This window comes from Pseudorasbora parva, chromosome 23 (genome assembly GCF_024679245.1).
Source record: "Pseudorasbora parva isolate DD20220531a chromosome 23, ASM2467924v1, whole genome shotgun sequence".
NCBI classification, from domain to species: domain Eukaryota; kingdom Metazoa; phylum Chordata; class Actinopteri; order Cypriniformes; family Gobionidae; genus Pseudorasbora; species Pseudorasbora parva.
Genome location: NC_090194.1, coordinates 12,423,503 through 12,438,017, shown reverse-complemented (window position 1 = coordinate 12,438,017; position 14,515 = coordinate 12,423,503). Strand labels below are relative to the sequence as shown.

The 14,515-nt window shown below is 36.1% G+C and overlaps 1 protein-coding gene across 1 annotated transcript; it reads left to right on the top strand.

The window, feature by feature from the left end:
* On the top strand, positions 1–14,199 carry bnip3lb (BCL2 interacting protein 3 like b). The gene is made up of 6 exons (XM_067434279.1): positions 1–275; positions 6,656–6,875; positions 7,489–7,561; positions 7,670–7,767; positions 10,031–10,180; positions 12,067–14,199. Exons 1-6 carry the CDS (start codon positions 197–199, stop codon positions 12,113–12,115), a joined length of 669 nt encoding a protein of 222 aa, XP_067290380.1. The 5' UTR covers positions 1–196; the 3' UTR covers positions 12,116–14,199.
* The last annotated feature ends 316 nt before the right edge of the window (positions 14,200–14,515 follow it).

Genomic DNA, 14,515 nt, shown 5'->3' with positions numbered 1-14,515 from the left:
TTTTGCGTCACTTTAGCGCTGCAGGAAATCTGCGCTCCCGCAACTGTCCTGGGGTCAGCCACAGATAACAGTTATTAACGAATCTCAAAGGGTCCGGCTCCACAGATCATCATCCGATCCGCTGTCAGGCTCCGTCACGCGTGAGCGCGCAGGTCCGAATGTGCGCGCAGTGTGTTCGTGCGGTGCTGACAGTCTTATGCAAGCCGCCCTACACAGAGCCACGATGTCCGACGCTGCTGCTCCAGCAGACAACAACGGGGAGCCCGGATTAAACGGTATGTACAGCCGGACCCCGTCGCTGTGTTGTTCTGACATCTATAAACTTGGTTAAAGAAGCCTTTGAGTTGTATGTATTGGTGTTTTTTGATACTTTTAATTATTTTGCTCAATGGAAAAACGCTTTTTTTAGTTACAGGCAACGCTTTTGTGTCATTAGACGGGGAGAGGGCGGAGTTTGCAGTAAAACAATTGCGTCATGTTGATTGACAAGCGTTCTTTCCAATGACCGTTGAGGTTGTGTGTTGAGGCTGGTCCTTAAAAGGTGATGGACTTTAATTTAAACCAGTAGTTTGACTCTACGTTGTCAGGAGGCTGGCCAAAGCCGATGTCAACAAGGCGAACTAGAGCAACTCGAAAAATGGAGATTGTGGATGCTCGAACCTCCTTTTATTCGTTTTCCAAATATGTAACATGTACATGTTTTTTTCTGGCGTGGTAAGGAGAGAGGGCTCTAAACAGTGTTTTATTTATATTTGTTTGACATGTGGCAGCGAATTAGTCTTTGTTTAAAAATGTGCGAGGTTGCAAACAAACTGGTTTGGCCTCTGACCACATTGATTAACATAACTAGTAGCTATTTAATTCACTTAGTAGAAGAAGAAAAAAACATGAAATGCAGTTAATATAACTTGAAAGCGAAAAGGTAACGTCTACGTTAGATCCAGACCATAAACAGAGTTCAATATAGTGCTTTTTATAGCCCATATAAGCTCATTCTGTTGGGGGAGACAAACATTTTGGTCGCAACATTAGTGGAAATTTCCAAAAGACGCGCAAAAGTTGCTAGGAGAATAATAAATCTTGCTGACATCCCTGTTATGCCTCTGAAATGCAAAGAGCAGACTGCTAAATCTCGCTGTCTAAATATTCCGACCAAGTATTGGGGAAGATATACTCAAACTGCCATAAAATATAAACAATTGATATTACTGTAATGCTAGTTGAGCTACGTGCGCGCTGTGACCAAATCACTTTCCCCAGAGCTGTGACCCTAGTTGAGTTCAGGACGCCAGTTGAAAAATTCTACTATGGAGAAGGCTTGGGTCATGAATATTAATCATGTACTAATCCAGTAAGCCTTACTGATTGGCTGAAAGGCAGACGTTAGATGTTGAACGTTATCAACTGGCCAATAAACTAATGGAAATGCCTGTTCAATGAATATTTATTAAGCTACGTGATCGAACGGTGAAGCTTCAAAGCAGTGTGAGCAGAACTTAGTTAATATTCATGAGCTAAAAATTCACCATAGCAGTATTCATAATTCTATTTCTAGCAGAGGCGCATGTGTTCCAAACTGTGTCAATGGAAAGTGTCAGAAAGTAAGTCAAGAAATAGAATTGAGAATGCTAGTTTAGGGGAATGAGTCATGTTATTTTGAGATCGTGTAGCAGCAGTTTGCTTCATGTAAAGTAGACTAATCGTGGAGACACGTCATTGGGAAGGGTGTTTGAAACTTATGTTGGCTCATGGAGAAAACTGGGTTTAAAAACAAATAACAAAGTTCATATATGAAAAATAATAAATATTCTGATGCGGTCATCTGCATTTCTCCAATAAAACACACTGAAGGGGAAAATAGTCTACAAATAATCAATTAACCGTTGTTATTTCTTAATGTAAATAATAATGTGGAATTATCAATTAATAGTGTGAAAATTACATTTTGGCTGCATTGGCCTCCAAAACATTCACTAACATTACAAAATGAATTTTAAATAATATGTGTCACTGTATTCGTGTTCATTTTGCTGAATGCGTTGAATAGTTTTGCAATTTTTATTCACAGGAGCTTTTCAGACTTTGTTTTCAAACTCTGCATTAAGGTAATTTTTCTTAATAAATCCTGTGTCCCTTGAGTTTTTCATTCACTACATTTTGAAACTTCCTTCAGCACCACAGTCTCATTATCATAAAACGTTTGGTGTCCCACAAATTAGGCAGACTTTCTTGGCCAGATCTCAATGTAGCTTTCAAATGCTATAGTGCTGAATGCTAGTGTGCTAGTGGGAGATTCTTGACATCTTGGTGTTAGCCAGGTTGGTTTGGTGTAACAGATGGCTCAGTGTTTTGCTTGGTTTGACAAATTTGGATCAGTCTGGCTCTGTACTAGACATGATGTGTACTAGAGGACGTGTGAAGAGAGGCTTGTTGAGGCAAATCTCACAAAACCTGTCAAGAACATTCGGTTAACATTTCTTCCATAAAGTGAATGGAGGAGACTGTCTGTATATAATAATATTACATATTCATTTTTATGTGATTCAATTTTACCCTTCTTCAAATTAAAAGTTGTTAATTATGTTCTCTCCTGCATAAACTAACATAGTCTGGTAATTTGCAGTTTAGTCATAAACAATAGCCTTTAAATATAACATAAATGGTTCAAATTTATTTTCTCATCAGAAGTTGAAAAATATCTATTTAATAGAGGTATTTATATTGGTGACAATCATTATTGGGAGTAACGCATTACAAGTAACCCAAGTTATCCCTTTTATTATCTGACAGCTCTCAAAGAACGATCTGATTTTACGTAATTTCGAACAAACTCAGGCCAAAAAAAATTGTTTGGATTTCGTTTCTAGAGTTTGAAACACCTTGCCAAATCTAGTAGAAGAATTGTCTACAATTCTTCTGCAGACCAGAAAGCCAGCACAGCTCAAAGGTTTGTTTGAGCTGCACCCTCTATTGTACAGGCTTGAATTTACCTTTCCTTGCGTTTCAGTTTTGGTGTGAAAAGACCTTTACATTTGCCAAAAATAGAACTTTTATTAAAAAACAAACAAACAGGCCCTGTCCAGGTGAAAAAAGTAACTTTCCATAAAAAGTAACCAAGTAATACAATTACTTTTTACAGGAGTAACGCAATATTATAAGGCATTACTTTTAAAAGCAACTTTCCTCAACACTGGTGACAATGTGACTGATTGTTTAATTATTTTTATATATAAAGTTAGTGCATAAGTCAGTAAGATTATTTTAACGAAATTAATACTTTTATTCATCAAGGATGCATTAAATTGATCAAAAGTGACAGTAAAGACATTTATAATGCCAAAAGATTTTTATTTCAAACAAATGCTGCATTTTTAAACTTTCTAATCATCAAAGAATTCTGAAAAATGTGTTTCCCCTAAAATATTAAAGGCACAAAATGTAAGATTTTTGTATTAAAATATCCACACAAAAAAACCTAGCACGGTTATATATTTTGTTGACTTGTACCTATCCAAATGTTTCCAAGAATGTTTAAATTCAGAGAAAAAAGCCATTTTAACCAGGACACGGACCATGTCTGTGGGTCGCGTATAAATGACATCATATCCCTCGATTTCTGATTTACTAGTTTAATCAATTTCTTGGTTCACCACGAGTACTGCGTTTTACCATGCCTAGTATCGATCTACTGCTAATATTTCAAAGTAGCTGCAGAGCAAAAGCACAGAGTAGCATTATAACAGGCTAACTTAGAACACGCTCAAATAATATATCTAATATGATAAACAGCGCTGCATTATCCCACATACACATGACCAGAAAAAGCAGAAGCGGACATCTGCGTCATAATAAAAATAATAAGCGACCTCTTGAGGGGAAAAATTACTTAAAGCAATAATAAATTGCTTTAAGTAATTTAAAGCAATTTATTATTGTTTTATCAATTATTATTGTTTTTTCAATTTATTACTGTTTATCATATAAGTTTAGTAATATGATAAACAGCGCTGCATTATCCCACATACGCATGACCAGAAAAAGCAGAAGCGGACATCTGCATCATCATAAAAATAATAAGCGACCTCTTGAGGGGAAAAATTACTTAAAGCAACACAACTGTTAAACGTATGCTTCTTGTATGTATATATCTATCAATCCACCCAGTATATATTAATGTAATATTATAGGGAAAATCTTACATGAATCATAAAGAAAATGCACTTACTTATTGCAATAATGAGAATTTGGGGTAAAATGTGCTTAATTGTAATCACATAATACAAAAAAAATTATTTTCTTTTTGCAAAATATCGTTTCGTATTTTTTGTTGTTGTAAGAGTCACCCATCTTACCACAGATTTTAGTGCAACATGGCCACACATCTATCACTTTTGCAGTCCTGATGTGAGCATAAGCCTCTGTAATACTATCATACATCTGATCTTTTGATCTATGTCTGTTTCCTGATGACAGCTAAAGCAGCATGTTCCACCGTTGGCTAGAATGTTCAGCTTGCCTGCTGCCAAAGCAGCTCTATTTGTGTCGGTGGATTGAGACAAAGGTCAGTCCACTCTGCACGTCCCTACCGATGGGAAGATGGAGTTGAGTAAAGTCAATGCAGGAACCATGTCACATGATCCATGTTTGCTCAACCCAGGGAAGTCATGTGAACCTTCTTTGTGTTCCTCTTTTTGTTTTCCTGGAAGTGGGGCTTTGGCTCGCTAGGCGTTCAGTTTATACTTAGCTCATCCTGGTTGGTCAGCAGCGTGTAGCTGGAGAACCGGAGCAGTGTGTTAAGCCAGTGGTAAATAGAGGATTCACTGTGCGATAACACAGAGGTTTCTGATGAGGCAGCACAGCAGATGTGGGTAAAAGGGAACACTGAAAGCTTCCCGTGTTCATCCCTATCTCATGGATGAAAGGAGTCTGTGTGTTTGTGTTTGTATTTATCAGGCCGTCTCCTGAGGAGTGTGTTCCTGCTCAGACTCACGTAGCGCATATATGCGGCGGTGAGGTCAGGTGTTAGTTATATATCAGTGGGCTTTTAATGAGCCGGAGAGGGAGGCATTTAGTGCCCTTTCACCACACAGTAAATAGAAGTCAAGCCAGACCACCATCGACTTACAGGGAAATCCCACTGTCTGCCTCGATTAGTCTCAGTGCCTCATTGAAGTGGGGATACCGTCACATTTCACCTCAAAAACATTAACAAAGATGCTGTAGAAGTGCAGTTTATTATTAGTTCATGGTGACTAAGTTGTTAACTAATGAATTAAGTTTTTATCTGGTAGTCCAAGATTTGAGGTCTTCTACATTCTAACAAAATAAATTTGAAAGGCACAATATCTAAGATTTTTTGGGAGTAAAATATTAAAAGTTCCATATTTTGTTGACTTTGTGTACTTACATTATTCTAAATGGTTCCAACAATGTTTAAATCCAGACAAATTGGCAATTTTAATCAGTGTAATGTCCGTGTCATTGCGTCGCCTGTCAATGACATCATATCTCAGTCAGCCACATGTCTGTGTGTGAAATGCTTACTCTAATGCATAGAGTAAGATTAACATAAGAGACAGTGGCGGACTGCAGAAAATAAACATAATAAAAATAGCAACCTAAAATGTCCCAGGCTCTCGGTGCATCCTGCTTCATACCACAGTAACGTTAATAAAACATTAGCTCATCCATGAACAGGAGTCCTGTCGGATTGCTTTCCACTGGCCGTTAAGGTGAAGATGACAAAATCCCATGATTCCACGTTCATTCGCAGCGTCATCAAGCTATGTCTTTGTTATTGTTTTGAATAAGCGACATTTAGCGATGAAACTTACATACTGTGCCTTTAAGTAGATGTACTACTGTCTGTGGTCGAGCCAGTAAGATTTTTTGATGTTTATGAAGTCTCTTAAACTCAACAGTTCTGCATTTATTGTAAAACATTTATATTGTGAAAAAAGGATTCTTGGATAAAGAACAGCATTTATTTGAAATTGAAATATTTTCTAACAGTATATAGATTTTTTGGTCAGTTTAATGTTTTCTTGCTGAGTCTTACTATGTTTATGCTTTTAAAATGTAAGGAAAATTACTGAAAATAATTATACACTTTTGGGCGTATGCACATTTGGGCGGATGCACAAGATCGCCTACATGAGTTTAATTATAATTTTATTAGCACATTAAATAATCAGTGCTATAAACACAGTTACATCTTTCCTATAGCTGAGAAAAAAATCACTTGTATTGATTTAAAAACTTTAGTACAATCAATCAGGACATGTTCTTGTATTTCAACGCCACTATTTAAAAAAAAAAAACGTTTATCTACATACACATTTTGTCATTTAGTCGTTACCGACTTAATTTAATTTATTAGTCTTTTGCCATGTCAGAGCGCCACATTTTTAAGATCAAGTTAAAGAACCTTTAAAAACTTTTATAATGTAACAATAACAAAAAATTCCCCCATAATGGTCCTAAAAACAGGTTTCATTTTCTTTGAGCAAAGAATGATTTTGAGGGATGAATTATGAACCAAAATATGAAGAGATTTGGTCCATACATATTTTACCATAGCTGAAAACATTTTATTAAAAATATTTCGTTTTTTAATTTAAAAAAAGTTTTATTACTGTTGTGATGTCTTTTTTAGGGTCATGGGTAGAGCTTGAGATGAACAGAAACGCAGCATCTCTCTCGTCCTCCAGCTCCTCAGTGCCGCCCCCTCTAGACCAGGTCGTAGAGGAGGATGATGGGATGGTGGGGGGGCTGGAACACGTTCCCTCATCGTCTTCCATCCACAATGGAGACATGGAAAAAATCCTACTAGATGCCCAGAACGAATCCAGCCGCAGTAACTCATCATGTGACAGGTAGATAACATATTAAATCAAAAATGTTAATTCTGTCATTATTTACTCACCCTATAAATCAAGCCTATCACAAGTTTGAGTATTAGCAAGCGTGGTTGAGTAAATTATGACATAATTTCTTATTTTTTGGTGAACTATCCCTTTAAGATATTGTTTACATAGTCCACATGCACATATGGCATTGACAAATGTTCACATCTTGAGTTTAATGACCTCATATAGATAAAAATTTGTGCTATAAACATCCATAAGAGATTACACTTGGTCACACTGATCTCATGTTGGGTCATAAAAAAACCCTCATCTCACTTAAACTCAGTGAATCATTTGATTCAGGATGTTTACTGTAGGATTACAATGTTTCTTTCTCATATGCAAACAGACTTAATTCCTCTTACACACTACAAGAACGATTCACACACACAAACAACTACATTTTACATTGTAATTCCCAATCCTGTATGACCTTTTTGTGCTGTGAAACACAAAAGGAGATGTTTTGAAAAATGTTCAAGCTGCTTTTTTTTCCATGCAATGAAAGAAATTGGTGATTCATATTGACATAAAAGGACAAAAATTTCTTAACCTACACACAATCTGCTCGCCCCCACAGCCCTCCTCGACCTCACAGTCCTCAGGATGAAGGGCAGATCATTTTCGACGTAGACATGAGGAGGGACAGTCAGGTACTTCCTCTTGCGAACATTGTGGATCATCTAATTTATGGAGCGTACTCTGGCTTATCTTCATTCCCTCTCTGTGTTTGTATTTGGGTGTGTGTTTGTGTCACTCAGGAGGAAGTCATGGAGAAGATCAGAGATGATGACATCTTAATGAAGGATTCAGATCGGGTGGCAGACTGGTCGAGTAGACCAGAGAATATTCCACCCAAGTAAGAATAGAATTATTTTAGTATCATTGTATGCTATTACAGTATGTATTAACATTTAGAGCATGGTGCAGGTGCACTTAAGGTGTGTCCAAATCTACTTATGCTAGTTTAATGACGAAAAAACAGTTGGCAAACCAGCCGCATGGTCCAAAGGGTTGTACCTAGTCTCTTAATGAGTCATGGGTGTATTTTGGGCATCATGTGCAATCAACCAATCAGTCTCATCTCCCGTTCCCTTTAAAAGCCAATTGAGCTTGCACCATGGCGGATTCGCTATTTATGGCGGAATTTGCGAAAGGAAAGATGAACGCTTCTCCAGAGAGGAATCTTTTATTTGTAATATTTAAAAATGTTTGTCTTCTGCTGTGCAGTAATAATTGTAATAATTACACACACACCCTGTGTGTGTAATAAGCAGAGTTTTAGGTTTACATCAAGTTTTAGTTGTACAGCATTTTAAACTAAATTCAAAGGAGAAATTTTGAATTTTTTTCTTAGAGTTTTTAATATTTTATGTAATTTCAGTTGATTTATTATAATTCAAGTAACAAAGTCTATATTTTTGTATTGTTTTAGCTTTCGTTTTAATTAACTATAATAACCCTGCTGGCATACAGATATTTCCACAGGTCCTGATCAAAGGTTTAAGTCAAAACTTAGTGAGCTAGTTCAATGTTTGTGCCTAAATAGACAGCATTCTGATTTTGCATGCTCTTCTAGGGTTGCAACTGTCACTCACACAGCAAGCTAATTGCGATAACCGCTAACAGTTGATGTGTCAATTTGGGTCGCATCCTATCCGATTACATGGAGAGGACGGGGTTTATGACCTATGCTGTAGCCAGTCATAACAGGGCAAGCAAAATGCTTTGGCTTTACTTTTAAGGTCCTGAGCTGTTGGAAACCACTCCATATCTACTAGTGCACTATATCAAGTGTCAGTCATTTTGTTGTGGTGTCTGAATTCGAAATAAACGACTTAATTCCCTACATTTGTTCACTACTTTATACCCGCAATACATTTTGATTCTGAAGCACTATTTCCCTAAATGCAATGCAGAGAGGGCTGAGAGAGCACGCAAAAGAGCGAGAGCGAGTGAGTTCAAACGAGAGATTACTTTACAGCTTTTCTTATTTTAACTCGCTTTAACATTTATTTCATGCTAGTTCTATTTTTTTAACCATTTTTGTATTATTAAACATTACTTGATTAAAACATCTTAAAATATAGAGAGACAATATTATATAGATGAATTTTAAAATTAAATGAAATTATATTAATAAGGGAAAAAGTTTTTGTATTACTTTAATATATTATTTAGGCATTATCTCATTTTTAATGTGTTTTACTAACAGCCAGGTGTTGTGGCCTTGTTGTTAACTCAAAAAACTGTAAGGAAGTAATGATAATTTGGTGGAAGATTTAAAAATATTGGTTAATCATCTGTAGGTAGTGTATCTATTCTAATGTATTCATAACTGTTGCCTGAGGGCACTCTTATGACCATATAGTGAACTATAAATTTAATAAATAAATACATGAAATAATTAACATTTGTTTCTGTGTGTTTATTTTTGTTTGCAGTTTAAAAAAAAAATTGATTGAACACTAATTAATCATGACAAACCTATTTACATACAATCGATGTTACCACAAAGCTGGCACGGAAGTATGTATATTACAAAATATAGTCATTATGATTGTTATTAATATTATTTTATTAAGTAATCCATTTATGCGATAGCTCCAGCTCTCCGGTGCAAAGGTCCTTGAGTCCGAAATTCTCGTCGGGAATATTTGCGTGTTAAAAATAAATACGACCTCACGTTGTGTCGATCACATTTAAACACTTACTCGTATGTCATGAGAAGTGAATTCTGCATTTTTTGCATCCGTAGCAAGCATTTTGAGAGGGTTTTTACAATTCAAAGCCACCAGATGACAAACACAAAAAAACGCATATGAGACCTTAAGCATCCGAATTCACGCTATATTTTGCTCACTCCTTGCATATAGTGCCCTTGCATTTATTATACCCTTTTGTAATTTTTACTGACTTTTATTTAAACATAATTTACAAATCTATAATTTCCCAAGCTCTATTTGTGATCATTTTCAGCTGAGCTTTTCAAAATACATTATGGGATTGTCTCCTGCAATGCTGGCAAATTTAGACAGTGCTTATGTCAGGATTATGCCAAATATATGATATATGTATGATGCTGTTTTGGTGATGATGTGTTGGATTTATCTCTGTGACAGGGAGTTTCATTTCCGCCACCCTCGGCGTTCAGTGACTCTCAGCATGAGGAAGACAGGAGCCATGAAGAAAGGAGGCATCTTCTCTGCTGAGTTCCTCAAAGTGTTTATCCCCTCGCTGCTTCTGTCCCACATCCTGGTCCTCGGTCTGGGGTAGATAAAACGCAATCACACCTCACACTTAGTATAAGCTGCTTTTAAGTAGCCTAAACAAACTCCAAAACAATTATATTGTGGACAACAAACTCAATTAACTACATCTGAAAAAACAGAATGATAAAGATTACACATCTTTCCATTGGCACAAATTGGAAACTCATTTATGACTTACAATTCCAAATTTCCCACTTGTAAATATGACTTCACTCAGAAATGCGCTATACCATGAAATTTCGTCAAATCTCGCAACAATTTTTTTCTTGAAATAGCCCAGTACCTTGAAAATACATGTCTTTTTCTCAGTGGACCAATAATAAACATAAGCACCCTGACTTCTGGAAGTTGCACATAACCAGCCTTTCGCTAGAAAACCTGCACACACTATTTTAACATTTACAGCGTTGTGACCTTGTACATGTGCTTGCGAGTGTGTGTGCGTGGTTGTATCTTGAGTGTTATTGTAATTTATATACAGTAGTTGACCATTTTATGCGGTTTTAGTAGTTACTAGTGTTTATTGGTTCGGTCCCACTTTATATGAGGTGGTCTTAACTACTGTGTGCTTGCATGAAAAAATGAGTAAAATGTACTTTTGCTGATATTGAGGTGGGATATGGGTAAAGTTAGGGACAGGTGTGGTGGTGTGGGTTAGGTGTACGGGAAGGGTCAGCAGTGTACAGATGTAATTACATGCAGGTCATTTTTAAAATGTAAGTACAATTTAAAAACATATGTACACAATAAGTGCATTATATCAAATGCCTAATTTAAATGTTAGTACATAGTAAAGGCCACCTAATATAAAGTGGGTCCATTAATTCTCGTTTGCAGTATTCAGATTTAAAGGCCCAATATGTACGAATGGTTTATTAAAATATCCGTAAACACCTAGAACAATGTTTTATAGTTTGTTGACTTGTGCACTTACATCAATCCAAATGTTTCCTATAATGTTTAAAGAAGCAATTTTAACCAGGACACGGACACGGACCGTGCCCGTGCGTCAGCTATTAATGACATCATACATGTGTTAACCTTGATTTCCGGGAAATCATAGAAACACCAAAGACACTTTAATATGTTATGTGTTTTATTAGACAGGTGAGCAGCTGTTTGGATGCATTCATCAACAGAAAACGAAACATTCTTATATAGCTCAACACAGTTAGTCTTCTTGTTTAAATCTAGTTTTCTTGGTTTACCGTGAGTACCATGTTTTACCAAGCCTAATCGATCTAGGTTAGATGGTAAACCTATTGGTCTAGGTTACTGCAGTGTGCAACAAGTGTCTCATAGTAGCACAGAGTAGCATTATAACATAACTTTCAACACACTCAAATGTATCTAATATGATAAAACAGCTTGCCTGCTGCATAATAAAAGCTCTGCAAAATCTCAGGGTCATCAAGCTACACTAAGCGAACTTTAGCAGGGAAAAATGAATTAAAATTAAAATAAATCCTTGTTAAATTGTATAAGTTTAATGATTTAAATGTATTAGACAGGCTTTTTGATTACATACATTCAATTTAACCATTAAAATGGTAGTCCAAAAAAATTTAAAACAGAATCCAGAAACGTAAAAAAAATAAAAATGTCATAGAGCTCTAGTCTAGATAATAATAATAGAATTGAATCATGAGACCAGTGACGATCCACACCCCTATTGTGAAATCTGCAAATCTGTCCTCAAACTAAATTCCCTCTCAATCAAATTCCTATTGAAACCTCACAGCGCGTGTTCATATTACACAAGATCATTCACACACCCCTAAAAAATATGTAGCTTGACAACAGTGTAATATTCCACATATAGCGTGCCTGACTTTTCAAATTTCTCTTTCTTTTGTCTTGTATCTCACACTCTATCTCTAATGCAGGGTCTATATTGGGAAAAGACTGACAACTCCCACTGCAAGTTCCATTTGAACACAAATCCGATCAAGTGCCTCAGGCATGGCCCAGGTGGATTAGGGAGAAAGTAGCAGTGTGTACGAAGAAGACTCCTGCTGCCCCTTTATTCATTCTCAGCCACCTTTTTTCAGTATTTCCTTTATTCAGCCTTTGAGAAGTATTAGTGATAAACATCTCTTCTTTTCAAGCCCTTTCTAATGTATACATTTCTGTATCCCTTTTTTAACAGGGAAGCATTTAAGTTAATTTTGAAAGTATTCAGGGCATTGCGTGAACCCAAACACACATACGCTAGCTCTGCATTAGCTCGATTCGGCTAGAAAGCGGCGGTGTGTGTGTTTATCACCCCTTTCTGTTCCGATCACATGCCCCAAGAGTGAGCCACTCATAAAGAATCCCCTCAGTTTTCCCCCTCAAATAGGATCAACCAAAATATAGTGACTTAATGAATTTATATGAGGATGCCTGAGTGATAGCTAAGATTTGATTTATTACTATAAATGCTATCCATTTAGTTTTTATTTTATTTATTTACTTCATGGACTGAATGCCGGGATGATGGACTTAGAAGTTTTTTGGGAAGGCCAGGGCTCTCCGTAGACCCCAAACTCATCTGGTGTAGACGGGAAATGAATAGCTCAGACCCAATACACGTTTATGACTGTATCGCATGCAATTTTATACCAAGTTTTGCATAATTTTTTACACAACCCTGACAGAGACAGCACATGTTACATTGAAATGTCTGATACATATATTTTTTTAATATTTCATCTCATAAAAGTAGATAAACACCAGTCAGATGGGGCTAACGGATCCCTGTATGGAGAAAAAACAAAAACGCTATTATTATTTTATTTGTCCTTGTTTTTCTATGTTTGTTGTGTCATTTTGTTTGCCTATAGTTTCCTTTACATACATATCAGGACCCAGTGATTCATAACTAGGCTTCTACAACACTGCCTGTTTCACAACACCACAAAATGTACCATTAGCATTGAGCTGGATTGGATTCAAATCTAAGAGGATCTTGCTAACAAGGACAACGGCTTTGGTGTTTTGCCATGCCGCATAGCTTTGTCTAGATTTTTGATACGCACTCTCATACTGATTTCTAGCATTTCCATCATGTTAACTTAAAAGGCAACAGTGCAAGGAAACCTTTCTTCAATTATAGGGATGGTTCACCCAAAAAACAACAACATTCTGTCATTATGTTGTCAACTTAATGTCATTCCAAACCTGTATGATTTTCTTTTTTCGGTGGAGCACAAAAGAAGCTTGAACAATGTCCGTGCTGCTCGTTTCCATACAATTAAAGTTAATGGAGATAAACTGGAATAGCAGGTACATTTTGCACTTGGACTTACATAAAGTTGAATAACGATGGCAGAATTTTAAAATTGACCTCACACACTTACAGAGACATAGTCACACACATTTAGTGAACACTAACACTCCAGCGTGTCATGTGACCGTGTTGTCATGGACACGCCCCAGTCCTCATCGTTAGAAACGGGATTTGTGTTTTCAACACTGAAGTAAAATTACTCTTTAAATTATTATTTAATTATTCTATAAGTTGTGTTTTGTCTCTTATTAAGTGTATTTTGGATGTGTGAACTTGTTTCCTTTTTGTGTTCATTATCTATTTAATTACTTCTCCTTGAACACAGCTGCCAAAATCAACTGAGAGCTCAACTCTTATGAACTTTGTGCCTCGTCTCCTTAATCATGTTTGATACGGCATCCTGTCATCATTTCCTGTCATCATGTGCGTGTTCTGTGCCACAAGCTGTTCCTTTTTGTCATTTTGCACCATCTTGATTGTGAATGTGAGTTTTGGAAGGTTTTTCATATGCTATGTTTGTTTGGATTTTTTTTATCTTTAACAGATGAGGCAAACTAGAAGAGAAGGTACAGGATAGTTAAAGGGGTTTTATTTCTTTTGTTTATATTGGCATTCAAGTTGTAAAGTGGAGATACTTTCTTCAGACTGCGATGTGTTGATAAAATTGATTGAGTTTATTGATTTGGCAGACCTTTTTTCTTCCCTCTTGGACAATGACAAAGTTTTAAAATTAAAATTTAAAGAACAATCTGCATTTCAGACTGTTATTGTGATATATATATATTTTAAATTTTTTACTTCACATATAACATTGAATGACACACAGGCTATGTAATATTTCCATAACGTTATTTAAGTCATGTACCAAAATGCATGCATGTTTTTTTTTTATTTTAGGGGTTCAAAAAAAAAGTTATGACTTTTTTTTTTTCTCGCAATTTAAAGTTTATATATCGCAACTGAGGAAAAAAGTCTGAATTGTCAGGAAAAACTAGCAATTATCTTGATTTTTTTTTTTTATTGCAAATAAGTTTTTTTTTATTTATTAAAAAGCTACCTGTTGT